Source organism: Brachypodium distachyon, chromosome 2 (genome assembly GCF_000005505.3).
Source record: "Brachypodium distachyon strain Bd21 chromosome 2, Brachypodium_distachyon_v3.0, whole genome shotgun sequence".
NCBI classification, from domain to species: Eukaryota; Viridiplantae; Streptophyta; class Magnoliopsida; order Poales; family Poaceae; genus Brachypodium; species Brachypodium distachyon.
In genome coordinates, this window is record NC_016132.3 from 46,957,426 (window position 1) to 46,981,813 (window position 24,388).

The 24,388-nt window shown below is 45.9% G+C and overlaps 6 protein-coding genes and 1 long non-coding RNA gene across 10 annotated transcripts; 5 read left to right on the plus strand and 2 right to left on the minus strand.

Annotated features, from left to right (window-relative positions):
- The first annotated feature begins 848 nt into the window (after window positions 1-848).
- On the plus strand, window positions 849-5,682 carry LOC100842039 (origin of replication complex subunit 4). Of its 3 annotated transcripts, XM_003569527.4 has the most exons (16): window positions 849-1,039; window positions 1,132-1,222; window positions 1,364-1,420; window positions 1,750-1,797; window positions 1,976-2,026; window positions 2,124-2,167; window positions 2,274-2,337; window positions 2,555-2,641; window positions 3,078-3,169; window positions 3,340-3,421; window positions 3,673-3,758; window positions 3,836-3,945; window positions 4,688-4,780; window positions 4,855-4,919; window positions 5,001-5,144; window positions 5,275-5,682. In XM_003569527.4, exons 1-16 carry the CDS (start codon window positions 921-923, stop codon window positions 5,314-5,316), a joined length of 1,275 nt encoding a protein of 424 aa, XP_003569575.1. In that variant the 5' UTR covers window positions 849-920; the 3' UTR covers window positions 5,317-5,682. The 3 variants fall into 3 exon arrangements, with proteins under 3 accessions (XP_003569575.1, XP_010232145.1, XP_010232147.1); XM_010233843.3 differs by having other exon boundaries at window positions 1,132-1,420; XM_010233845.3 differs by lacking the exons at window positions 3,340-3,421; window positions 3,673-3,758.
- Window positions 5,683-7,623: 1,941 nt separating this feature from the next.
- On the plus strand, window positions 7,624-10,079 carry LOC100842551 (ER membrane protein complex subunit 6). Its single transcript, XM_003569529.4, has 4 exons — window positions 7,624-7,842; window positions 8,672-8,867; window positions 9,425-9,444; window positions 9,730-10,079. Exons 1-4 carry the CDS (start codon window positions 7,652-7,654, stop codon window positions 9,758-9,760), a joined length of 438 nt encoding a protein of 145 aa, XP_003569577.1. The 5' UTR covers window positions 7,624-7,651; the 3' UTR covers window positions 9,761-10,079.
- A 611-nt stretch (window positions 10,080-10,690) lies between these two features.
- Window positions 10,691-11,993, plus strand: LOC100834100. The gene has a single exon (XM_024459213.1). It carries the CDS (start codon window positions 10,996-10,998, stop codon window positions 11,551-11,553), a length of 558 nt encoding a protein of 185 aa, XP_024314981.1. The 5' UTR covers window positions 10,691-10,995; the 3' UTR covers window positions 11,554-11,993.
- A 194-nt stretch (window positions 11,994-12,187) lies between these two features.
- On the minus strand, window positions 12,188-15,646 carry LOC100842855 (protein DETOXIFICATION 12). Of its 2 annotated transcripts, XM_010233846.3 has the most exons (8): window positions 14,968-15,208; window positions 14,794-14,869; window positions 13,717-14,261; window positions 13,538-13,624; window positions 13,325-13,381; window positions 12,984-13,222; window positions 12,696-12,901; window positions 12,188-12,574 (listed from the first exon to the last, which is right to left on the minus strand). In XM_010233846.3, exons 1-8 carry the CDS (start codon window positions 14,979-14,981, stop codon window positions 12,503-12,505), a joined length of 1,296 nt encoding a protein of 431 aa, XP_010232148.1. In that variant the 5' UTR covers window positions 14,982-15,208; the 3' UTR covers window positions 12,188-12,502. The 2 variants fall into 2 exon arrangements, with proteins under 2 accessions (XP_010232148.1, XP_003569578.1); XM_003569530.4 differs by lacking the exons at window positions 14,794-14,869; window positions 14,968-15,208 and adding an exon at window positions 15,219-15,646 and having other exon boundaries at window positions 12,189-12,574.
- Window positions 15,647-15,881: 235 nt separating this feature from the next.
- On the plus strand, window positions 15,882-16,836 carry LOC112270840. The gene is made up of 2 exons (XR_002963339.1): window positions 15,882-16,545; window positions 16,647-16,836. It is a non-coding gene; the product is annotated as an uncharacterized LOC112270840 (long non-coding RNA).
- Window positions 16,586-19,815, minus strand: LOC100843160 (histone chaperone ASF1B-like). Its single transcript, XM_003569531.4, is given in 4 exon segments — window positions 16,586-17,273; window positions 17,447-17,562; window positions 19,558-19,617; window positions 19,620-19,815. Coding segments are annotated over 4 exon segments (558 nt in total). The 5' UTR covers window positions 19,666-19,815; the 3' UTR covers window positions 16,586-16,937.
- Window positions 19,816-21,969: 2,154 nt separating this feature from the next.
- On the plus strand, window positions 21,970-23,667 carry LOC100834402 (transcription factor MYB4). The gene is made up of 3 exons (XM_003566952.4): window positions 21,970-22,337; window positions 22,464-22,593; window positions 22,740-23,667. The coding sequence occupies exons 1-3, from the start codon at window positions 22,202-22,204 to the stop codon at window positions 23,410-23,412; spliced, it is 939 nt and encodes a 312-aa protein (XP_003567000.1). The 5' UTR covers window positions 21,970-22,201; the 3' UTR covers window positions 23,413-23,667.
- Window positions 23,668-24,388: the final 721 nt, after the last annotated feature.

Sequence of the window (24,388 nt, forward strand, 5' to 3'; positions counted from 1 at the left end):
TGAACGTATTTTTTTTTGAGGGGACTGAACCTGAACATATAGTTAGGTAACTGTTGATGCCTTAGACCTAGGCCACTGCCCAGGTCCGACACGAAGCCCGGCGACCTGTGTCGGGCCCGGTTGCGACGGAAGCCCGGTCCAGAAGCCAAAATGGGTTAAAATTATTATTTTTCTGAAAATAGCTACATTTATATATTCCTAGAGTAGTCATTTTAATGCACAAAAAGATGTTTTCTGGGTTTCAGGCCGGCCGGGCTTGGGGTTTTCCCTAACAGCTCGTTTGGCATCATTTTTTCATTTCATTTGGTACAAATGAAATAAAATTCAATTTTTGATAGTATTTTATTTGGTTCGATTTAAATTTCGGATTAAAAAATTATTACCGTGAATCACTCCAAAGGTTCACGCACTAGCACCCGCTAAGAAGAATCTGGCCGTTCAACATCGATCATGTTAGAAACCTAATATTTGAGATCCGATGCGAACAATCAGTCGAAGGAGCGGAACGCGGGCGCACTCACTCTAACGTCGCATCTTTCGCATGATGGGTCAGCGAGGAAATGGGAACAAGGGCCTAAGCCTTGTCTACCACATGGATTTGCAAAGTACTTTCTCCGTCCGATATTAAGCGACTTCCTATTACATGTATTTAGACGCTTTTTAGGCATAGATACATTCATATTTGAACAAATTTAAATCACTTAATATGAGACGGGGGAGTAAGAGACAAAAAAATGGCTAGAGTGAAAATTGGGATTTGTTACGTTGTGATTTCATGGAATTTTATGCCCAGACAAAAAAAATGACGGCTTTTAGTCACAGTAACACTCCGAAAGCCCGAAACCGGCCCGAAGGGAGTTGCCATTCGCCAACTCATTTTCCCGCGGTTCCCCAACCTAAACTCTCAGTATCCAACACCCATGGCGGCGGCGGCGGCGGCGCCCGTCGCGAGTCAAGCACAGGCAGTGCTCCGCAAGCGGCTCTGCGACCCGGCCTTCGTCCACTCCCCTCTCAAATCCTCGCCAGACACCAACTACAGGTGCGCAGAATCGATCCCATCCCAGCCCCACCGCGCCTCACAGGAAATATCTTCGATCTCAGTTGTAACTGGTGCCCCGTGGTTTATCGCAGTAAGCTGAAGTACCTCGTGGCTAGTTCCGTCTCAGAGGCCTGCAACAATTCCGTCCTCCTGCTTGGACCCCGCGGCTGCGGAAAAGGAGCGGTGAGGTTCCTTTTCTTCTTCCCTTCTCTGACGTGCCGAAATGCAGTGTTGGTGTTTGACGAAATGTGCCTGTGGGTAAATGGTTCTACCTACCGATGTGCTGTGTTCTCGGTTGGGGGCTTAGGTTTCATTTCTTTACAGGTGCTCGACATGGTTCTAGAGGACCTGAAGAAGGAACATCCTGATGCGATATCTGTGGTATGGCTCCAGTATGTTGTTCACTTATTGCTACAAATGTGGCCTGCCTGTTAATTATGATGTAAAACCCTACCGTTGCTTTACTTCCGTATGGGTTACAAGAAAAGGAAAGTTTGTCTAAAGATTATGAAGGGAAGGAAGAGACTTAATATGGAGAAATGCAAAATTCCTGCCTGCTCGAATTTTTTCTGTCCTATGTCCTCAATTCACCACTCCCTTTTTTTTCGTAACAAGTGCGAATGCATTGGCTCGTAAGAAGGCAATGTATCCCTGTATGTTTAGATTTGTTAACTTGCACTTCAGAGGGTTAGTTATGTGAAAATTTTCAGATCAGGCTGAATGGGATGTTACATAGTGATGACAACTGTGCCATGAAGGTAAGCACTTTCAGAGACTATTAAAGTGCTCCTTTTTTTGTCCAACTCCTAATCTTCCAATCTTAATGTTGCACTTTTCAACTTGCATCTGTACATGTCTACTCAACTCAGTACTTGTTACACTGCATTATTCCCTCCCATGGTGCCATGCTGATATTTTATTATTTTATATGTGAAGGACATTGCTAGGCAGCTTTGTTTGCAGCATGAACTGTCATTTTCCAAAATGGTGCATACCCGGTCTACTTTTTCGTTAACTCAATGATTTTTCATTGTGCCATTCCAAATGGGCTGAAGGTAATCTGCGGTTATTTCCTCTTTTTTAGGCTTCTTCAGATGACAACACCGAATTCATGATTGACATGTTACGGTAAGCAGTGCACTAAAATGATGAGCACTTTTCAGCATAAAAATGATTGTCCTTCAGTTCCTGTTTAGTTATTGAGTGCTCAACTGGTCACTTATATCCTCTGTAGGGAGTGCGGATTAGCTCACAAGACTGTAATTTTTATCCTGGAAGAGTTTGACCTCTTTGCTCAGGTTGAAGTGAATATATGCCTTCTGTTCTTTAACCACATTTAATTCCAAATCCTTGTCCATTTAATTGAATATCGGAGGCATAAACTTTTGCCACTGTCGTGGATCATGACTCATGAGTTGTTAACTGTAAACAGCAAAAGTTATAACATGCTTTGTAGTACCGCTACTGGCATTTTTACATGAGAGGATGGCTTATGTTCATGATGTCTGATTGCAGGGGAAGCAGCGGTTACTCTATAGCTTACTTGATGCGATGCAGTCTCTTACATCACAAGCTGTTGTCATTGGTATGAGTTGCCGATTGGTATGTACCAATCCTTCTCATGATTTAGTCACATTTTCGCCCAGCAAGTTGGCCAACCGATTCTAGTGAATCGAGTTCTTGTTTTGTGTATGAATGCACAATGATAAGAATATCACTCTCAAACTTTTAGTAAATTGCAATCGAAACAGTGTAGTAGCCAATATCCGTTGGTTTGGTAGTTGTCGCAGCATATGTCACATGCAGTATGGCAATATATGACACTAACACTAAAATTTGATTAAGGCGACTCGTATTTTTCTATCAGAAAATGGATACATGCTTCATTCAACAAAGGATTGAAGTGGCTTGTAACTGATTTGGAATTATTTAGTTCCGTGGGAAACCTAGAGTTTCCTTTATGAGCAACATGTTGGAAAAGCTCAATTGGAGTAGGTGCCTAAACAGTTATGCTTTATAATTGCTTTTTGTTCTGTAGGATGCAGATCAACTGCTAGAAAAAAGAGTTCGATCCCGCTTCTCTCATAGGAAGCTTCTTTTCATTCCTTCTTCATTGGATGATATACAGAGGTTTGTTTTATACATTCCCAGATTTTTCCCCCCTCCCAGTAATAAGAGGCATTGTACCTCTAGCTCTCTTCTTCTTATGCATTCCCAGATTTTCCCCCTTCCAGTAATAAGAGGCATTGTACCTCTAGCTCTCTTGTTCAAACAACCTTTTAACTGTTGAAGTACTACAGCTTGACGGAACATTTGCTAATGCTAGACCAAGCCTCGGTCTTACCAACAAACTATGTTACGGAGTATAACTCAAGGCTTACTGTATCCTTTCCACAGTGTAGCATATATATATGATCAGACTATATAAAACATTGCTCTCTTAAGAATAGGGTCTACGTTTTTATATATGACATTCCTAAATGAAGACATTTTGGGGACTGCTGAATTGTTCCGTAGTCTGAATGGAGCTGTATTGATATTATTTCAAGAAGTTTCGTCAAGTCATATTTCTGTTGTTCTGTCGTGGCAAAACGAATTTTGTTATGAACTTCTGTTTTCCTATGCACTGTAAGAGCATTTTCAACCATAAGAAGTTCAAAGGAATTCTCAACTCTCTCACAGATGCTGATGCAACAACCAGCAACATCCTGAGATTTCTGTAGGTTTTTCAGCAGTTATTTTGGTCCCTACAATTCCAAAATCATTTTTAGCTAAATGTGGAAAAGAACTTTTCAGTTTCAGAGTGGTGTCATATATGGACAAGGAATCTGGACTTCTGTCAATTGACTGCTTTACAAATGCACTTTCCTGCATGCAGAGGCAACCCAAGATGGACAGTTTGCAAGGTCTAATTTGTTACCCGGCCTTAATTTTCGGTACTTAGACTAGTATTACTCCAAAGGGTAAAATTAGACAGATGCAACTCCAAAGACAGCTCTTTCCTAAGTATCATTCCAAACAGCACAACATTATGAAACTACTACTAGTATATTATTACTATTAGTTGATGTGAAATAGTCTCGTCGCCCTTGTAGTTGGGTGCTCTTTTTGCATGAAGTTACCTTGATTTAACAAGACAAGACTTTAATATTAGGGTTTAATTATCTGGACCATTCTGGTTGAGTTTTGAATCCAGTCCACGTCAGATCATGTCTGGGTTGAAACACAGTCAATGACAATTAGGGTTTAATTCTTTCTAATCATCCCTCTCACTAAAACGGGGCACTAACAGTGACAATGGATGGAAAAGGGTAGTGGCTGTAGCATTTTCATAATGTTCTGTTTTTTGGAACGATATTTAACAAAGAGGCACTTTTGGAGTAGCATACGTCTAATTTCTATTCTTTGGAGCGCTACCTGACTAATTTTCTCTATTTATGTAGAGTAACTTTGCTTTTGATTTATATTCATACACTAAAGAAGCCATACTTTCCTTTCTGCCCAGCATAAAAAGAAGGTCCCTAAAAAGAACAATAAACATGCTCTACTTTTGCTCTGAGCTTGCTCTCATTTGTGCCATTTGTTCGGTATATATTGCATCGCAATAATTCAGCAGCATCACATTCATACCACTACATTTGATGGCAGATCTGTCGATTTTGGAACTGTACGTACTTGTGTGCATGAATAGACTAGAAGATAAGGAGCAAAATTCTTACAACTTCAACACTATAATGAAAGGTAGAATTTGCTCTCTCCCTCTATGATGAGCCCTAGACAATAATTTGACAGTTCATGAACTGGTTATCTGTCAGAATACAAATCTATACAGGACGCCTACAAAACTTCTGACAAGTATGCTACCACTGTTTGTTTTAGGGTAAGTATGAGCATTATCAACAATTACTGATCCTTGTACCATATGTAACGACCAAAAACCTTACATGCTTATTTGCTGCAGGCTTTTGAACATCTTCTGGATCGCGAGTTGATTACCTTCGCAGATACCAAAGGGAGAAATATAGCGCTTGAATATCGGCCTGTCAAACTTCTAATATCTTCTCGTGAGCTTGCAGAATCCCTCAAGTTAAACACTACCTGCCCTGTGAGTCACTGTCCACGTGATTGGACTGCAACAGATCTCATTTTTCTGCCTGCTATGTTTATTTCTCAATATAAAAAGATTACTGGGTTGTTACAGTTTGTGACTGATAGTGTTCCCATTTTCTTTGCAGACTGTACTGCAGAAGCTGCTTGACCGTGAAAGATACATGTAAAAGTTCCCATGTGTTTACTGAAGTTGCGGTACTATTTCAGTGTTGCTGGTGTGCTTGTTTCAGGCAAATTCGTTATCAGGTGTATATATTCTATTCCTTAGTAATTGGGGTTAGTAAATGGGCTGTGTGATGTTTTGCCATTTTTATCTCTTCTTTTCCCTTCTGTATTTTGTTCTGTCATTGTGTTGTTTGTTGCACCTGCAGACGTTTCAGTATCAGGTAGCAAAGCAAAAATCCAACTTTGAAAACTTTTGGTGGTGTATGTATTCTACAGTATACCGATCAAATCAGCCAAGCGAATACAGCTGGGCGGTGCTTGCTTTCCCTGGTTCCAAATAGACGAAAGAACCTTTGCCGAGTTTGTAATAGTATTGCATCATTTGTGTAACGCCAATGCCACACAGTACGTGTTTGGTTGGGATTGCAATTTGGAAGGAGGCTGTTCCGCGCAGCTTGGCTCAGCAGATTTCAGCGAGTGAGACGGTTCACAATTTTAATGTAATACTCCTCCGTCCCTTTTAAGTGATTCAAATTTGCCCAAATATGGATGTATCTAAATCTAAAAAGCGTCTAGATACATGTAATATTTTGACTTGTGATCCAAACCTGAGCCGCTTCAACACATTTCGTCCAATGCGTGCAACCAAACACATCCTAAGTTCATTAGGAGATTGTCCGCTCCGCTACCGGAGTCCCATCTGGCATTGGCCATTGTTGCCATGGCACTCGCATTCATACCCTTACCCGCTCCATCTGAACTTATCCGTTACCTATACCTGTGGAATAATTTTTTCCTATACTTGTCACCCGTCAAGATAAAAGGGTATTTTCGGTAAAAATACACATGTTAAAATTTGATCACATAGTCGTCGTACACAACAACATATTCCTTAGAAATAGCAACATATTTCTCAAAAACCGCATCAATCTTGTCATAAACAACACTATCGAATGGGTATGAATCTTTTCCAAATTACGTATCCGAGGGTAAAAATTCAGGTCCAAACCCGTGCCCTACCGAGGATCTACCAGCCGGGGACACAGGTAATAGGTACCCATTGCCATCGTATGGCTGTATATGTGAGTTCTCCCGATAACAATAATAACGAAGATAAAATTTGTATAGCTGCTCTTTTGTCGACACAATCAATTCGGATCGAGTTGTTTCTTCTTCTAGAATGTGTCCTGGTGCATCATCCGTTAGAAGAAGGGTTGAACGACAGATACAACGCCAAGCCAACTGGCTAACACAACAAATAGAAACTAAAGGCATCTCTAAGGACAACCCCCATATCCACCACAATTGTTCATTCCGAGCTTCATGGACAAAACATAACCCAATGAGGACCCTCCATATGTCAAAAATTTGTCCACCTCTCTCATCCCCCCCCCCCCCCCCCCAATTTGCGAAGAGAATAGGGAGTGTCCATTTGTGCAAAATTTGTCCACTTGCCCATCTGGTCCACATGTCAAAAAGAAGAAAACAACAAATGTGGGCTTCCATTGGAAATCATTGTGTTTTCTGCAACCCCTTTTGTCCAAACACCCCTCAAATGGACAAATGGGGACTCATCCTTGGAGATGCCGTAAGTCGGCGAGGGCAAAACCCACTTGCTTTGCTGGCCAGAAAGAAAACCCTACCCCCCAAATAGCCTGGCAGAGGTGTGCTTGTTGGAATATGGGCCATGCTAGGCGTCCTTCGGGGAACCGTATGCCCAATCCGCTTGCTCCTCATTGTTGACCCTCTTAGGGAGCAAAATGTTCTCCATCAGGTCGTCGCAAATCAAAATCCCGTGCCAACATGTTTTCTTGTACGTTCACAATATCAAAAGCTCATCGCAACATTAAAAATTCTGCTTGCAATATTTGCCACATCAAAAACTCATCATGAGTTGGTCTCTCAAAACTCATTGCAACATAAAAAATTCTGCATGAACTAACCTCTTCTTTTTTTTGGCATGCTTCCTTTGGCGACGGCGGTGACAACGGCTCCATCGAGATTGTGGTGCGCAATGCAGCCTGTGTGAGCGCCGCGATGCGGAGCGAGCGGATTGATTCATCGGTCTACAGGAATTATATCCCTTGAAATATTTAGACGTTGAAACATGTTGTGGTTTTCTAAAACTGAAACTCGAAAATATTTTTGGGTTGTTTACTATGGTTCGTATGTACCAGAGTTTTTTCGACTGACTGGTGGGTCTAGGCTCTAGCACCTAGCGGATTAGTTTTGCTACCAAAGGCCTAACATAGCTTCTCACAATTGTTATGTGATTTGTTTTTATATTATAAAAAAAACTAAATCCCGGATGAAAAACTGAAGCACTCTGTAGTCTGTATGGCAAGCGGTGAGTCAACCTCGCGCACTGTTTCTGCCTTGCATCCTCGGACCGCCTCTCCTTGTCGCACTCCGATTCGCGGGGAACAGATCAGCGGTGGGATGGCGTCGACCGGCGGGGGGATCTCCGACGAAGTTCCTATCTTCCATGCGGAGAATCTCACCAGCAACGTTAAATCCATCAACTACAGGTTCCTCCCGTTCGCTTCTTCCAACTAAAAATTTGGGATTCGATCTACTATGCTCTGTTCGTCTATATTGCTTCGAATTTCGATTGGGAGTTTGGGACTGGTGCGACCTGGTAGTTTGAGCATAGGCTTAAGATATTGCTCCTACTCGTGTAGCTGCAGGCCCACGATTTAGACTCGATGTGTATGATTGGAAAAATAGAGATTTGGTAACGCAAGTGGAAAAAGGAAAGAGACAGCGAAAGTAGGACTTCCCAGATAGTCGCTGTTCAAACGAATTGCAATTGGAGTGCTTAAAGACAAGCATGTTTGAGCGGTTGCATCAATGGTGCAAGATGAAATTTCTTTTGATCTATTAGCAATTCCATTAGGTTGAATTTTTGTATGGTGGGTATGAATCTGTAGTGCTTGCAGTGCTTTGATGGGCACATTTAAAGCTCATTGGATTCAAAGGGAAACTAGAAAGGTTTCATCTATGTTGAACCGAGGAATAGTCCAAACAAATGAGCATGGCAAGTTGGCAACCATAGGATCAGATGTGTAATGCTCCAAAGAATGCTGGTACTGTTGCACTTATTCTAGGGTTTACTCAGCATGAAGTGACAAACATGCTAGAACTCACTTATCAGGCTTGTGCATCATCTGAAAGTGTGAACATTTTTAAATGAAGGCATGCTTTCGTTCTTCTTTCTCAAGTGGACATCGTATAATCCCCATGATCCTCAATTCTTTCGGAGCCCCTCTTGCAATTCATCACATTACAAACTATTTGACTGCTTCATTTCTACACCAAGATTTGTCCTAACCACAATGAATCTCCTGTGCCTTGCAGTCGTACGTTTTTGTCAATCATTAGTGGAGTTGTTGCTGGAATCTGGGGATTCACTGGCTTGACAGGATTTGTGTTCTACTTCCTTGTCATGATAGTGTCATCACTTGGGCTTTTGGTGAAGGCTAAATTTTCGGTTCATACCTACTTTGACAGTTGGAACAGGATTTTACTTGAAGGAGTTAATGGTGGCCTTATGGTAAGCCTAATTGGAGCCGTGCCAATGTGATGTGCTTTTATCTTTGTAGAACTTCCGGAACACAGCCATCTTGTCTGGACTCTTGATCATGCAACGCCATTTTTGTGATTTGTTTGTTTTAGTTTCTATTCTACGTTCATGTTGTGAAGGAGAATTTAAGTGCATCTAACATTTAGGGTGTCAGTCATCGAACATATATCATCCCTCTGACCTGTCATTTTGAAAAGACACTTACTTTTAATCACCTGTCAAAAGTCTTGTATCTACAAACGGTGTGACATTAGGAAGATTCTACCAAGTTGTTAAAGGTGGTCAGTATGTTTGGTTTTATTCACAGCTCGGTGCATACACTGCAATTGGCAAATGTTCTTAGAGTTATACAGACCATTTTCCCCAAATTGTTTGGTTGCTCTTGCTTGTATTCTAACACCAACTGTGCATACCGTTGCCAAAGTATAGTTAATCATCTAGAGATGCTTTTCTAATTTCCCTCCTATAATTAGCTTTATCTCCTGTTTTTTTATGAGGGTCTAACATTGATTCTCTGTCTTTTGCAGTCTTTCGTGCTATTTTGGACGTATCCTTGATATCGTGAGCTTACTGTTGTTACATATATTTCCTGTTTTTGCATCTCATATTTATTGTCTAGTATTAGCGGGCTGATGGGTTTAAATGGTGGCTCTGCACCATCAAAACATACTATTACTATAGCAACATAGTGGATAATAATTATTTTTTACCATCCTGCCAATTGTATGACATGAAAATTAAGTATTTCTTTGTTTATATACTTGAGGAGCCTACTGGGGAATTTTCATGCATGTCACCTTTTATACTTGAGCTTCTCCTTAACAATGAACAGATTTTTCTATGATATCGTCCACATCTTCTGATGAATGGAACAAAGAGCAAAATTTGGAAAAGGACGGACTACGGGGTTTCTCCTTTTATGAGGCTGAGTGACTGTGGCTTTTCTCCCTGTTCACATCTTCTAAATGCACCAAGTCTGGAGGCTATGTTCTTGAAACTACCTGTCATTTTAGTTTTGTCGGTTTAAACCCTGTCAAATTGTAGAAAGCTGCAAAAGCATAAACTTCGATGATGCATGGACTGATGTAACAATGACTCATAAAGTGTTCGCATGTATGGTTCTCGATTTTGAACAATGATCATGTGAGATAATCGGCAACTGGGGCACTCATGAGTCATGAATCGTTAATTGCTGCTGATTATCCGCAAAAAAAATGCTGCTGATGAGCTGTGAACATGCATGTAACATATTTTCTGAAAACGTTTGTCTTATTGTTCGTTTCATTGATTTGGCTCTGTTTTGAGTATTTCTGAGACCACATGAAAGTGAAACTATTTACGACAAATTTGGTACCGTGGAAAACAAATTGGCTATAAAGCTGATGTCTGATTGGTAAGCCTGGCAAAGTGCGCCGTTGTGGAATTAATGCCAAAGTTGACACTACTTGGGTGCGTTCTGACCGAGAGTTCAAGTTCAAGCGGGACTGCGCCAGCAAGAGGTACGTGGATCTAAATCCAGGCACTTGCAGGCTGCGAAGCAAAGTGCAACTAGCCATCCCGGCATCCAGGATTCCAGGTACAGTATAATTCCAGGTCCGCAGGCGTGCGCCGCAAACATTCGCCTGGTGAGGTTGCTTCTTCGGGGCAGCTTATTAATTGCTTGCTACCTAGTCCAAAAAGTTTCTGTTTTTAATTCCATCTGAGCAAGAAGAGAGAAACTCTGTTCTGAAAACGTACGCTCGAGAGAGGGAAGAAGCGAAGCGAAGCCATGATCGGGGAGGAGGATCTAGACCTGGTGCTGGTGCCCCTGGGTCTGGCGGTGCTGGCCGCCTACCACCTGTGGCTCCTCTACGCCATCCTGCGCCACCCCACCCGCACCGTCGTCGGCCTCAACGCCCTCGCCCGCAAGCGCTGGGTCGCCGCCATCATGGCCGTCGGTATCCTATCATCGTGTCAATTAGACTCTTAATCCCATCCCTCTATTATCAGAGCAACAACAGTTCTATGAATTCACTCTGGCCGCTAATTAATTTCGTGGGTTGCGCAGAACCCGGAGAAGAACGGGGTGCTGGCGGTGCAGACGCTGCGGAACAACATCATGGCGTCGACGGTGCTGGCGACGACGGCCATCACGCTCGTCTCCGTCATCAGCGTCTTCATCGGCGCCACGGCCGGCGGCGGCCGCTCATCCGCGCCGCTGCAGCTGGGGGTGTACGGGAGCAAGTCGGGGCAGGCGTTCGCGGCCAAGTACATGGCCATCTCCCTCTGCTTCATGCTCGCCTTCGTCTGCAACGTGCAGGCCATCCGGCTCTACGCGCACGCCAGCTTCCTCCTGGGCCTCCCTTCCTGGGCCGGGCCAGAGGATGAAGAAGCTGAAGGCCCGGCGGCGGCGGCGGCGGCGCGGGAGGAGTGGGTGGCGTACGTGGCCCGGACGGTGAACCGCGGCAGCCACGCCTGGTCGCTGGGCCTCCGCGCCTTCTACGTGTCGCTGGCGCTCTTCCTCTGGACGTTCGGGCCCATCCCGATGCTGGCGTGCAGCGTCCTCATGTGCGCCCTGCTCTACTTCCTCGACACCACCAGCACCAGCGAGTACGCCAAGGGGGTGCAGCAGCACATACACGGCGAAAGGACCGCCGACAAGGATAGCACCGTGTGACCCTTTCGCATCAAAGTATTCAGTATTGGAATTCGACAGCCCCTTGCGAAAGTACGTCCATATATCCATCGCACTAGACGGTTTCGAGAGGTTCACTAGTCAAATCCATATATCGAGCATAGGGAGTAGCTTTATTAGGAAGAAAGGAAAAAAAAAGGAACGTAGGAAGCTAGATTTTCTGGTTGAAACCAATGAAACGTAGAAAAATATAAAAGTTCATTTTCATATATGCCGCTGTAATTTTTGGATATTCAAAAAATGCCACCGCATTTCATCCTTTGAAAAATACTGTTGCGGTGGTATTTTCCGACCCATTGTAGTGTCATCTTTCGGAAGAAAAAGTAGATATTTGCAACGGCATTTTTCGAAAGATGATGTAACGATATTTTTGAATATGCAAGAGGGCATATATCAAAATACACCCATTCTTCTACTCTCAATGAAGTCTTGTTGCACGGGTGGTGGTTATGCAGCACAAAAACTCCCGTTTGATTACATTGCTCAACTTATATTCGATGAGATCAGCCTGTGCCGATTGGCTAGCTTTAGCCTCCAGGGCGTCGTCAACTTTTGATGGATAGAGAAATTTGCCTGTGCAGAGGGTGGTGGTTTCGTTCGGGAGTTTTTCCGTCGGTAAACGAAAATGAGATTGGAGACATTACATTGGTGCATTTAGAAGACAGCGTGGAGTTCTCGTGTAGTATACAGGAAAAAAGAGTCCAGGACCGTCTCACAGTCGATCGACTCGAGCAAAATTGAGCCGAAAATGCGAACATGGGATCCACAAAATATCAACCCATTCCAACGCCGATTCCGCACAAGTAAAGACGGAGAAAAGGACTGGTTCATGTCCTCCTTCTCTACAATCCGCATGACCATTTTCCCGAGAAACCACAGCGATGAGTTGCGTCCCCTGATCCCCTCCCCTGCAAAATTGGAGTAACTGTAACTATTCCAGCAGAATCCTCGACCCGGGCTCCGATTCCTTTTCGCTCAGCGATCTCTCCCTAGCTTGGTCAGCCTGCATACCAATGCAATGTAATATGGTAAGATCGATATGCAGAATCATGAGCACCGTTCGTCTTTTGCGTAAGAGTTGGAGTAAGTGTAATGTGGGTTTCAGATGAAGATGAAGAAGAGACCATCTTTTGCCAGTCGATGAAGAATGTGATGGCGGAGAGAAGCGTGGTCTGTGAGATTGATCCACAGATGATGCCCATCCAGAGCCCCTTTGCTCCCATGTTCAGCACAAAACCGAGAATCAACGCTATCGGGATGCCGAGCAAATAGAAGGAGCCGAGGTTGACGTACGCGCCCAAGTGCTGCCATCCGCATCCTCGAGCGACCCCTGATGAAGAAACAGACGCGTTACATTTTAATTTGTTGCAAATTTTCAGGAGTAGTAATATATTGCTGTGAGAAAATTTGACCTGAGAGAGCTCCTTGCAGACCATCCGTGACCACGGTGATGGAGACCAAAGGAACCATGGCGGCGACGGCAGATACGACCTGCTCCTCGCTGCTGTATGCACGGCCCAGGAGGCGCCGTGACAGCACGAGGGTTCCACTCACCAAAACCGCCTCTGTCACCGCGATGGACATCATGACACGGACCGCCGATCGAGCTCCTAGCGGGTTCCCAGCACCCAATTCGTTTGCTACTCGGGTGCTGCCCATGATAATAAATCCACATTATCTTCCATCCATGTGGCGGAAAAAGAAATGCTGCAATATCTACATGCTGTAGTTAAGTGCCTTCAATGTGGCATACCTTCCACCAGCTCCAAGTCCGGACGGTATGGAATAGAGTGATGATACACTCGTGAGACTGCAAAAAAGAATAGGTATAAAACACAAGGTAAAATGCAGTTGTATAAGCGATTTCAGTTTAAATTTGAACTAAAATCACGACAAGAATTTAGGAACGGAGGGACTAGTTAAGTACGTAGATATGATCCAATGTAAAACAGTTGTCGTTTCGTACCAAATCGATAGCACCGAGGTTTGAAGCTCCGGGTTGGGCAGAAGCCCCGACATGAGAATAAGGATCTCAAATGACCACCACTCAAGACTGAAACAAAACAAAAGAACAAACATGATTAGCCAGCCAGAGATAACCAAAAATATTCCAAATGCAGAGGGGATTCCCAGTATGATCATTACCATATCATGAGCGCGGAGGGCAGCGCCAGGCGCAGGAACACGCCGACTCCCGTGAAGGCCTTGACCGTGGGCGGCGTGCGCGTGTCCTGGCAGGAGCTGGACAGCGCGATGTAGGCGACGAGCATGGCGGCGTTGATCCAGGAGGAGACGCTGACGGCGAGCGCGGCGCCCGTGTAGCCCATCCCGGACCGGAACACCATGGCCCAGCACAGCGGCACGTGGAGCGCCAGCGTGGCCACGGACGACGCCAGGAGCGGCATGATCAGGCTCTGGGACTGCAGGAACTTGGTGGCCGGCTGGATCACCGCGTTAGCGAACAGCCCCGGGATCAGCCACACGATGTACCGCCCGGCACCGTGCGCGATCAGCGGGTCCTGCCCTAGCAGGACCAGGACCTTGCCCATGAACGCCCACAGGAGCGACAGCGGGACGCACACCGCCAGGAGGGTCACCGTGGCCCTGTAGGCGTGGAGGCCTAGAGTGTGGTACTGCTTTGCGCCGTAGGCCTGCCCGCAGAGCGTCTCCAGTGCACTTGCCATCCCGATCTGTGTTTTTCACAAATTATGATTCAGTGTTTTGGTGTTGATTGCTGGGTGAAAATCGCCGAAATGGAATATAGTTTCAGTATCCTCGTACTCCATGGCCCAGCACAGTTTGAAAGTTTCTATTTGGGATCTACTGTGAAAATTAAGCAAGCTCATGTCAGCGGGACGTCGATGTTAATACTTCAGTAAAAATATGACAGTTGACTGACTAAAATCAGAGACGCTGATAGGTCGCCTGAAAATCAACTCTCTCATGGTATGGTCATACCGCTAATCGCGTGATCACACAAAGGAAAACGACCTTTGGAGGGAGTGCCATAAACTAACTTCCAAGTAAACAACCTTTAAGTAATGGAAGGAATGTAATCTGACAAAGTTGTGTAAAATGAGTTACAGAAAGAGATACGGAGTACTAGTTTGAACGATTCCTCAAAATTGACTGCGACTTGATGCATATTTTTCCTGCGGTGTCACAGTGCCCTTAGCAGACTACTAGTACTAGTAGATCAATCAGAAATAAGATGGCACCCACCACTTCAGTCGCAAAGTCACGTGGCCACCGAGTATGATTAGTATCTAACCGTAACAAGGTCAACCACCCTACAGTCCTAAAAACCAGAGCAATAAAGAACTCGTGAGCCTCAATGTTATTAAAGAAAAGAAGTTGTGACCCGATCAAAAAAAGAAAAGAAAAGAAGTTGTGAACCTTTTGGTTTTCATGTTTGTTTTTCAAGATGGGGAATCGGAAGGGCTCTTTCCGGGCCGGGAGCGATCTCGACAAGCCAAGAACACAAAAGACGACCGTGGCCAAATCGAACTAGACGACCAGAGACGATCGAGGAATGCACGGCATGCAAAAATGAAGGAGGGGGCTAAAAAAGGGAGACCGCAAACAGCAAAGAAACATATGCGGACACGATCGGAAAGGACGGGATAAGTTTCGAGTGGTGTACGGACGAGGAGGCTGAAGCCGGAGACGGAGGCGAGGGAGGTGGCGATGGCGGCGGAGGAGAGCGGGAGGACGCCCGGGAGGTGCCCCACCATCATGTTGGAGGACACCTGCACCGCGTACTGGGACAGGCTCACGGCCACCATCGGCAGCGCCAGGTACGCCAGCTTCCCGGTTTCGCTCCTCCACCCGGCCGCTGCTGCATCCTTCTTCTCCCCATCATCAGCAGCCTCCTGATCCTTCCGCGGCAGCAGCGGCTGCCTTGCCGGTGCCTCCGCCATCGATCGAGAAGAAGATCTCTGCAGCTAGCTAGCCTTCTTATTGATGACTGATCTGATCTCCGGGCGGGAGCTCTGCTCAGGGTAAAATGTTTTGTTTGCTGGATGTGTGCCTAGGCGCAAGGCAGCCGAGTTATTATTGGACCCCCGAGGCCGGAGCGCTAGAGAAGGGTGTGTTGTGTTTGCTCTGGACCGCTGCTTCGGCACGGCGCCGAGTCGTTGCCGTTGTTTGTGATCAGGACATAAATGGCTTTTCTGCCTTTCTCTCCTGATTATAAAAACATACAGTAGCAACGTGGCAAAGAGGGTAGTGAATTTCCTGCAGGGTATGGTTGCCCCAGGTCCGGCCGGAGACGAGACCCGCGCAGGTGACGCCTGCCTCGGAAATGTCCAATATGGAGATATGTGACGGGCTCCACTTGGCTGGCAATCAGCGCTGCGATGAGGACTTCAGAGAAGATCACTGAACTTGCTCCAAGTGTTTAAACAAGGGCACATGCCTCTCCAAATCTTCGCTTGATCGCTTCCATAAACAGCTAGTAATAGGTTACAGCGGTCCTTGGAAAGAAAAACTGCCCACTTCTTCCAACTAAAAACAATCGATCTATTTTAATAGACTGAGATGGTAATAAGGACAATATATCAAATTTAATATAAGATGTTGTAGCTTTGTGGTAAGTCAAACTTACTAGGTCTGACCAACTTTAAAGAAAAATCTATTGACATGTACAATGTGAAATGAGTATACTATGAAAGTGTCAATACTTCAGTACAACTTTGTACTTGAGTTGTACTAAATTAACGACACTTGTTATAGATCGGAGAGAGTAAACTTATTTAACAGGGGTGAAAATCGTGACGTTTTGTTACCCTTTTCCGATGATAGCCACCTCCTTGAACAGTCTGGAACTGTCAAGGACATCGAATCAGATCATCATGCACCGTACAGGAGACGTGCTCTGTATAGCTCGCAGACAATACAAGAAGTGTGGACAAAATTACGGGTTGTAAAGCAGAAGGAATAAAGATGGGCTGCATCTACAAGTACAGCGCACATGTAAGCATGTTTTCTCCTAGATTGAGATCTTTGTGTGTCGTTATGTAACTGCTCAGTTATATTGAACTAAAATTATATCGAACTCTTGCGTTTGCTGACAGCCTGACATAATCCAAGACAAATCGGATTGGACCGGATCATTGGATGAAGATGCAGCTTTAACATCATCACTAGCAAAAGGATGCGACATTTCAGCAGTGTGTTAGAACTTACCCGCTACTCCTACAGGCATATGACTAGAAAATGTGCAGTTTTGGTTAACGGAATCTAATTTAGTGGTTCACCAGGACAGACGGTTCACGCAAACTCCAAGGAAGCCATCCGATACTGCAATTTGTCCTAGAAGGCTTGCAGCTGATCACAAAATTGGCATTCCAAGTTTTCAACACGGATTATAGATCTGTGTTGGGCTTGTTCCCTTCGTTCGCGTGGTTTTCAGGTGAAGCTGATTGTGGTTGCTGCTGCTGTCCTGCACCTGCACTGGTTTCAGGATGGAAATTGATGGGGAACTTGGTGACCCGAGGCTTGTCAGTCAAAATATTCCTCTGCACCCGGTCAATCAGCAGCTTCGCTGGGGGCTCTTCTCTAAGCTGCTCATCATCATAATCATTGTTCACATAGTAACCTACTCTAATGAACTCCTGCCCCATGTATGAACAAGTCAACAGCAGCACAGTAACACCAATTATGTCTTCCTCACGGATCTTTGATGGATCAGGAGGATCAGCCTGGAACAGAAACGGGCATATCAGTCCAATTTGCAGATTTAGATCGAGCAAAGCAGGTGATCACTGCAATATGACCAGGCAGGTTTCTGCATGGCTGTGCAATTGCATTATCTTATCAAAGTTCATGATGCAGGTTGCAGACTCATTGATCAGTATAATATGACCTATTTTACCTGCAGAACAAAACAGTATGTCCCAACATTCACAGGGCCAACAAGCACGCTCTCAAGTTGCTGATCATAATTCTCATCTTCAGCTGATCCAACATATATAAGCTTCCACTCCAGATCTGAAAAAACAGCAAGCAAAGTCACTGACCGTACTTTACTAGCCTCAGACAGGAAAACTATGACAATACAAGCATAGAACTAAAAAAAAATGATCAGCAAAATGGTTAAATAGGTCGAGTAACACTAAATGTAGATGGAAATGGATAATTTAGATAATCTCCTTCCAAGATAACAGAAAAATATTTTGGTAGCGCAGTTGTTAATTCATCGTAAAAGGAATACAAAAGGATAAGCAAGTGGTCGCTAAGGGCTCGTTCGGTTGCATTTGTTCCATGTGGGGATTGAAGGGAATTGGAGGGGATTTGAACTAAAATCCTGAGAGTTGATCCCCACTGGTAATGGTGGAACCGAACAAGGTGTAAAGGAATAAGGATAATTCAGAGTGGCACCCAACACACATTGGTTTGTAGAAAGAAATGTTTCAGTGAATGGGTCAACAACAACTTCTTGCCCCTCAACAGTATGGTAGACAGATAAAAAGAGCGTGTGCATAAGAAAGTAGCAATGATGAGAAACTATCAATCATGATCCTAGTACACTAGTTGTTGCCCCATGAGCACATCACTAATGTAAACAGAGATGAAGCATGAATTAATGGGTATGTATTTCTATGTGAACATTGGCCTTTTATGTAGAATTAATTAAATGTAGGTATCCAAATCACTTTCTTCGGGAGCGTACATCCACATGCAAAGTGTAAATGTGTAATACATTTACTAGACCATAGACCAGGAAAACAACTCACAAGTTATCCATATTTTGTTGAGTTTGTAGAGTTGATTTCATTAAGAATATTTGCGGCGTGCATGATTGTAACCAATATGTGATTTGCATTATATATGCATCACTACAGAATCCTATTTTAATAAGAATGAACATAGACAAAAAAGGCACGTGATATACAACAAGATAAGCTCCAGGAAACTGTAAAACTGACACCATAGTCACCACCTTAATTTTGGAGGGCTCAGCAGAAATAATATGTAGACTAGTCGAATATCTTGATAATGTGGCCATATTTAATTCACATATCCAGCAGCCTAACCATCACCACAATCCAGTGATTCTTAAACTGAAGGTTAAGACATGCAAAACCAGAGGGTTCCTCACACTCGCCATAAGAGAATACCAACAGCATAGCACCCAAATATGATATGCACGTCACGCCGTGAATAAGAATCTATGTGAAAACTATGTGAGGCTATTCATATGTGAGGATGTTCATATGTAGCTCGAACCATGGAAACCGCTTGGGAGCAGGCCAGTTCAATTTCCTTCAAAAACTGAAAATCCACCCAGCGGTTTAGTACAAAAAATGAATAGCTGGTCTGCACGGTTTGCATCCAAACCGTTTTTGAACCCCTCCTACTATGCATATAAAGGGAACAAAAAATGGATGAACTTAACGCGTGTCCATGCTATAATGCTTTTCCTTTGGACCAGTTAAATTATATGTCAGTTATCTTGTTATAATGAGTTGAAGCGAAGGATTTCGAATCCAATACTAGCCAAATCTATAGCAAGAGGCCAATACAATTTCCAAGAGGTAATTGTTCCAGTACAAACTGAGACCTTACTATTCATGAAAACCAGAGGCTTATCAGATCAATCTCTGCTACTTCCTGCTAAAACTTGCCTTACTTTCTGATCTCCATTTGGAAATGAAATTATATTTACAATTCCAGTCATTCGTTCACTCATCAAAATGTACAACACCAAGCAACGAAAATCAACAAATCCCTATCCACGATTCCGAGCAACCTGCTCAATCCTATCAGGGAATGAAACTGCCCCACCACTGCTCTAAAACCCTAGAATAGAAGCCGCAATACCCCCAAGCTTCCACCCCTATTTCAGCTACCTTGTATCATATATCCGACAACCAAATCGAGAAACTGTAATCATCACAGCATCGAAACGATCACCCCAGAAGACGCAAAAGACCAGGAACAGAAAAGCTCGCGGCCGGAGGAGAGGGGAAAACGCGAACGTACCATCCTCAAGGGGAACGAGGCACTCGTATGAGATCTCGAACTGGAAGGGGTTGACAAAGACGTCGGGTTGTCCAGTACAGCCACGTTCGTGAGGTTCACCGCGCTCATCGCCACCGGTGCCGCCGCGGCCGCCGCCGATCGCCGAACAGACCAGGCAAGGAGAGATGGGAGGGAGAGGTTTTGGGTGGATTTGGGAGAAGAAAACAGACGACAGTTCACTTCAAACAACGGTGCTTTCCTATTATTTTTCTTCGGCCAGAGGCCAGAGGGTGGTATGTGCTATGGCCCATATGCGGGTGGCTGGGTTGGACTGGGCCTTGATGCGAAGCTCCGATCGGTTTTGAGAAGACATCAAGCCATTGGAATTCATGTGGCTTGGATTGGGCTGACGTGTGCATTAGATTGGGCCTTGTGACGAGTTCCCGATCAGTTTTGAGAGATCAGAGGACGTCCCTCTTAAAAAAAAGAGAGAGAGATTCCTCAAAAATTACAATGTAAAATTCAGGGTTTTTTAATAATGAAAGACATGCAATTTAAAAGGTGAAATTGTTCTAAAAAAATGTACTTCCTCTATTTTCAGAGGTTCACTAGTTTCATATTATTTGTATTTGTATTTAATATTTATGTTCGTTTGTTTCGGTATGGTTAAAAGATAGATAACCAAATTTTATTACGCAAATAAAAGATAGATAACCATTGGATCCTTATCCAACGCTCCACACCAAATGTTTAAGGGGGAAAAGTAGGCTATGGATGTTCTAGAGTATTTTTTTTGTGTGCAGGCCATGCGAGATAACCATTGGAGACTGACGATTCTTTTTTGTTCGCCAGCGGTGAGGAAAGAATGTTACTCTACAACGAGGACTTGTAATGTGAGAATCCACACAACAGCAGCAAGTAACTAAAGTTTGTGCGAGTGCACAAGATCAAAAGTACAGTGGACCAACCAAATTTTCAAGCACACACATTATACTCTCGTAAAGAAATTCTCCAACAAACTACATGTGAATCTGTTGCGATGCTTGATTTTAAAAAACATTTTGAATGGGTCTTGAAAGTCCATTTCTTTGAAACCTGTCGGAACAGAACAATAGTCAAAGCTACTAGAACTGCAGGCACCGGAAAACAGCATCATCTTCCTTCTCCCCAGCATTTTCTTGTTACGGATGTGATCTTAAAATAATAAGGCAGCCTGGATCTTGCGTTGTCATCACAGCGTCCTGTGTGTACCACATGATTGCCGTCTCCTTTCTTTCTTCTTCCCTCCTCCCCAATCAAGCCAGGGTCAATGTGCCACCACATACAGTTCGTGATGTCAAACGGATTCTGTGTAACTGCAAATCTGGTGCTCTTCCGGTGGCGCACAAACTTGTGAGTCAGAGCAATTGACCACCTGCAGGCACAGCTTCAGCGTTTTTAACTCGGATGATCCCTTCCCCACGCCCCGGCCGAAAGCATTATCAGGCTATTTGCTGGTGTGGCCATGCCGTTGCCGTCCCTGTACTATTATTCTTTGTTTAGTAGCAGTACGTTGCTTATGATCAGCATGGGTACAGGTTTGACAAGCTGGGCACCGCGTTTTGCATGGTTCTGGGACAAGAAGCATCATCGCGTTCGTCAAAGTCTCGGAAACTGACATACAGCATTTACAAAGTGGATTCAGATTTCAGAGAATCAGAGAGCAGCTGCCGGACATGGGAAGAAGCTCTTTTACCTGACTGTCGATTCGGTTCTGCAGATCCCTGGTCCATCATCCATCCGTGCATGCCCAACTGTTCCCCTTTCTGTTTCAGCCCGGCGTCAGTTTGACTCCGCAATTGGAGTCTGTGACCAGCCGGGTGGGACATTTCATCAGATTTTCGGTGCATCACAGAATCAAGGAGTCCAGGCATGACGTGCTGAGAAATAGAGAAAAAGCCCAAGCAGCTTTTTTAGGCGGTAACCACGCAGGTTCTGTACAATGTTACTCCACTGAAACCCCCCAAAAAATTGGAACACATTTCGCACGAAACGCAGAAGGACTGCAAGGCACTTTCTCATCCGTATTTTTCTAAGGAAAAATAATGCCCTTCTCCGCGTGACTGCAGTGGGAAGCCAGCAACAAAGTAGAAACGGAGGGGATTATAGTATGACCACCACGCCCAGAGGTAAAATAAAACACAAGCGGCCTCTTCTGAAACTCGCGCGGTCAACACAACAGCAACCCGATAATACGGGCGTTCATTTTCCTAAGAAGGACACGCAGGAATACGGCCACGGAGCAGAACAATACTACGGTCGAGACGAGACGAGACGTTGTCGCAAAAATTGGTCGTATGTACGAGGCCCCACCCACCCACCCATGCCCCCCTGATTGCCCAAACGGCCAGTATAAAGCCTCCCCTCCCCCCTGCAGGCTTGCAGCCTAGAGGCTTGGCTTGCCATCTGCACCGAAAGTCTGAAACGCACAGCGCCCCCAGTTTCATTCCCCAAGCTGCCGCGGGAAGGTTCGCGCCGCAGATACGCGCTGCCTCCCTGGCGCGTGGCAACGGGCTTCGGTTAATTCCGTGCGTTCGGGCTGCGAAGATTCCTGTGGGGATCGATTTGACGGCCGGGTTCGAGGTGCGGTGGTCATATAGCTAGGTAGCAAGAGGCGGCAGCGGTCATGGGGCGGGCGCCGTGCTGCGACAAGGCGAGCGTGAAGAGGGGGCCGTGGGCGCCGGAGGAGGACGAGCTGCTGCGGAGCTACGTCCGGAGCCACGGCGCCGTCGGGAACTGGATCGCGCTGCCGCACAAAGCAGGTACGGACGGGGTTTGCAAAGTGATGCCGCTGCCGCCGCACTTGTAATTGAATTGGTTCAGGGTTTGGGGGAAACCCGGCCTGTAGGTTTCTCTAATGGTTGGTCGTTGATTTGGACGTGGCGCAGGGCTGAACCGGTGCGGCAAGAGCTGCCGGCTGCGGTGGCTCAACTATCTCCGGCCGGACATCAAGCACGGCGGCTACACCGAGCAGGAGGACATGGTCATCTGCTCCCTCTACAACTCCATCGGAAGCAGGTAATTAGAGCTACACTCGACCACATGCAGATCGATTCCAAAGCCTCCGGTCAATCTTGCTCCCCTCGATCGAACTCGAAGCTAGCTAGCCGAACGTCCTCTCCTGCACGATGTCAAGAAATTGATCGTCTGCGTGTGTGCTGCAGGTGGTCGATCATCGCGTCGAAGCTGCCCGGCAGGACGGACAACGACGTCAAGAACTACTGGAACACCAAGCTCAAGAAGAAGGCCATGGGCATGGGCATCCACCAGCAGCAGCAACACTACCACCACCAAGGCGCCGTTGGCCGCCGCGGCGCGAGCGCGAGCGCGATCGCCACGCCGCCGCCGCCCCCCGCTCCGCAGAGCCAATGCGCCCCGTCCTCCATGATGCACCCCTCCCCGGCGTCCGCCTCGTCCGCGGTCACCACCGCAAGCGCCGGCGACGTCGCCTGCAGCTTCATGTACTCCGATGCGCCGGCGCCACCGGCACTCCCGCACTACCACAACGCCGAGTTCTCCCCGCCCGTGCAGCCAACGACGCAGGCGGCCGCGGCCAACGGCAGCTGGGCCAGCGGCATGATGGCCTTCGACGACATGTTCCTGCCCGAACTCATCGGAGGCGGCGGCGACCAGTTCCCGCTGCAGGGCGACCTCTTCGCCGGGTACCTGGGCCCGCTGCTGCAGGACAACTACAGGTTGCCGTCGTCGTCGTCGTCGGCCCAGCTGCAGCTGCAGGAGCTCTCGGCGTGCTACTTCCCCAACGCGCAGGCGGAGATGTGGGCAGCCGCCGATCACGCCAAGCCGCCGCCAGCCGGTCTGTGCCCCAGCCTCACATGATCAACAACGAAGCAGATTTTTTTTTCCCCTTTCTTTCCTTCTCCCGGACCGATCGATAAGCAGATTAAACAAACTGATGTTCCATTCCATCCAAGAGTGTGCTCGATCGTAGAATTCATGTCTCTTCTCTGTGGTAGTACAGTACAGTAGTAGTTCTTGGGTTTTCTTGTACGACGTACCGCCTTTCTGTTTCTTTTCTCCATGAGATGTATTATTACATGTACATTATCTTATATCCGTTACGTACTGCTACTAGACTGCTATGCCAGTGACAGAGGAGCTACATAGCTAGATAGATAGATTTGGATTGCCAATTTGCCACTGCTGGCTTCTGCCTACCAAGCACCAACCATATGCAGTCCAATTACTGTAGAATCTTGAGTTAGTGCGATCGATGTGACCAGGCCGGACTCTTTCAGTTCAACCCCCCTTCGAGATTGACAAAGTCGTAGCTCCTGCGCGCCCAAGTCCGCCTCTACTCTAAGTAGCCAAGTAGCCAATTGATTACGATGGATCGACTTTGTTAATTAAAACAACATGCGAGACTATCATAATTGGAAACAGAAAGTGTAGCGTATGCCTAATCATCACCATCACCGTCATCATCGTATGGATCAATTCGTCGTATATATGGCGTATTATTGCTTGGTCCGATGGAGCTAGCTAGCAGCGCGCTGGGCATGCAGGGGCAACAACGAGAAACACATGATGTACTGTGCAACCCATGGTGACGGGCGACGGGCGACGAGGCTGGTCCGGGCGGCCGGTGCCGTACCGTGTCGACGTCACTGGCTACGTGAGTGTGTTCGCGAGATGGACCGGGTCGATCGATCACGAGGCTTGCATGGCCAGCAGCGTCATGCACGGACCCGGCCGGCCGTTCACCGCTCGATCATGGAGCGAGCGAGGAAAAGCTGCACGTCCTATATGGCGTGTGGATGCAAGCGACTCCGGCAACCGGATGATTAGATTCTCC

What these genes read in the sequence shown, in the direction of transcription:
- LOC100842039 (XM_010233843.3), top strand. Translation starts at nt 921, where the DNA reads ATGGCGGCGGCGGCGGCGGCGCCCGTCGCGAGTCAAGCACAGGCAGTG. An exon ending in ATCCTGATGCGATATCTGTG is followed by an intron (nt 1,421 to 1,749) that starts GTATGGCTCCAG and finishes GAAAATTTTCAG; the next exon opens with ATCAGGCTGAATGGGATGTT. An exon ending in TTGGTATGAGTTGCCGATTG is followed by an intron (nt 2,642 to 3,077) that starts GTATGTACCAAT and finishes TTTGTTCTGTAG; the next exon opens with GATGCAGATCAACTGCTAGA.
- LOC100842551 (XM_003569529.4), top strand. Translation starts at nt 7,652, where the DNA reads ATGGCAAGCGGTGAGTCAACCTCGCGCACTGTTTCTGCCTTGCATCCT. An exon ending in GTTAAATCCATCAACTACAG is followed by an intron (nt 7,843 to 8,671) that starts GTTCCTCCCGTT and finishes TGTGCCTTGCAG; the next exon opens with TCGTACGTTTTTGTCAATCA. An exon ending in TCTTTCGTGCTATTTTGGAC is followed by an intron (nt 9,445 to 9,729) that starts GTATCCTTGATA and finishes AACAATGAACAG; the next exon opens with ATTTTTCTATGATATCGTCC.
- LOC100834100 (XM_024459213.1), top strand. Translation starts at nt 10,996, where the DNA reads ATGGCGTCGACGGTGCTGGCGACGACGGCCATCACGCTCGTCTCCGTC.
- LOC100842855 (XM_003569530.4), bottom strand. Translation starts at nt 15,491, where the DNA reads ATGGCGGAGGCACCGGCAAGGCAGCCGCTGCTGCCGCGGAAGGATCAG. An exon ending in ACCTCGGTGCTATCGATTTG is followed by an intron (nt 13,382 to 13,537) that starts GTACGAAACGAC and finishes TCTTTTTTGCAG; the next exon opens with TCTCACGAGTGTATCATCAC. An exon ending in GGACTTGGAGCTGGTGGAAG is followed by an intron (nt 13,223 to 13,324) that starts GTATGCCACATT and finishes TATCATGGGCAG; the next exon opens with CACCCGAGTAGCAAACGAAT.
- LOC100834402 (XM_003566952.4), top strand. Translation starts at nt 22,202, where the DNA reads ATGGGGCGGGCGCCGTGCTGCGACAAGGCGAGCGTGAAGAGGGGGCCG. An exon ending in CGCGCTGCCGCACAAAGCAG is followed by an intron (nt 22,338 to 22,463) that starts GTACGGACGGGG and finishes GACGTGGCGCAG; the next exon opens with GGCTGAACCGGTGCGGCAAG. An exon ending in TACAACTCCATCGGAAGCAG is followed by an intron (nt 22,594 to 22,739) that starts GTAATTAGAGCT and finishes TGTGTGCTGCAG; the next exon opens with GTGGTCGATCATCGCGTCGA.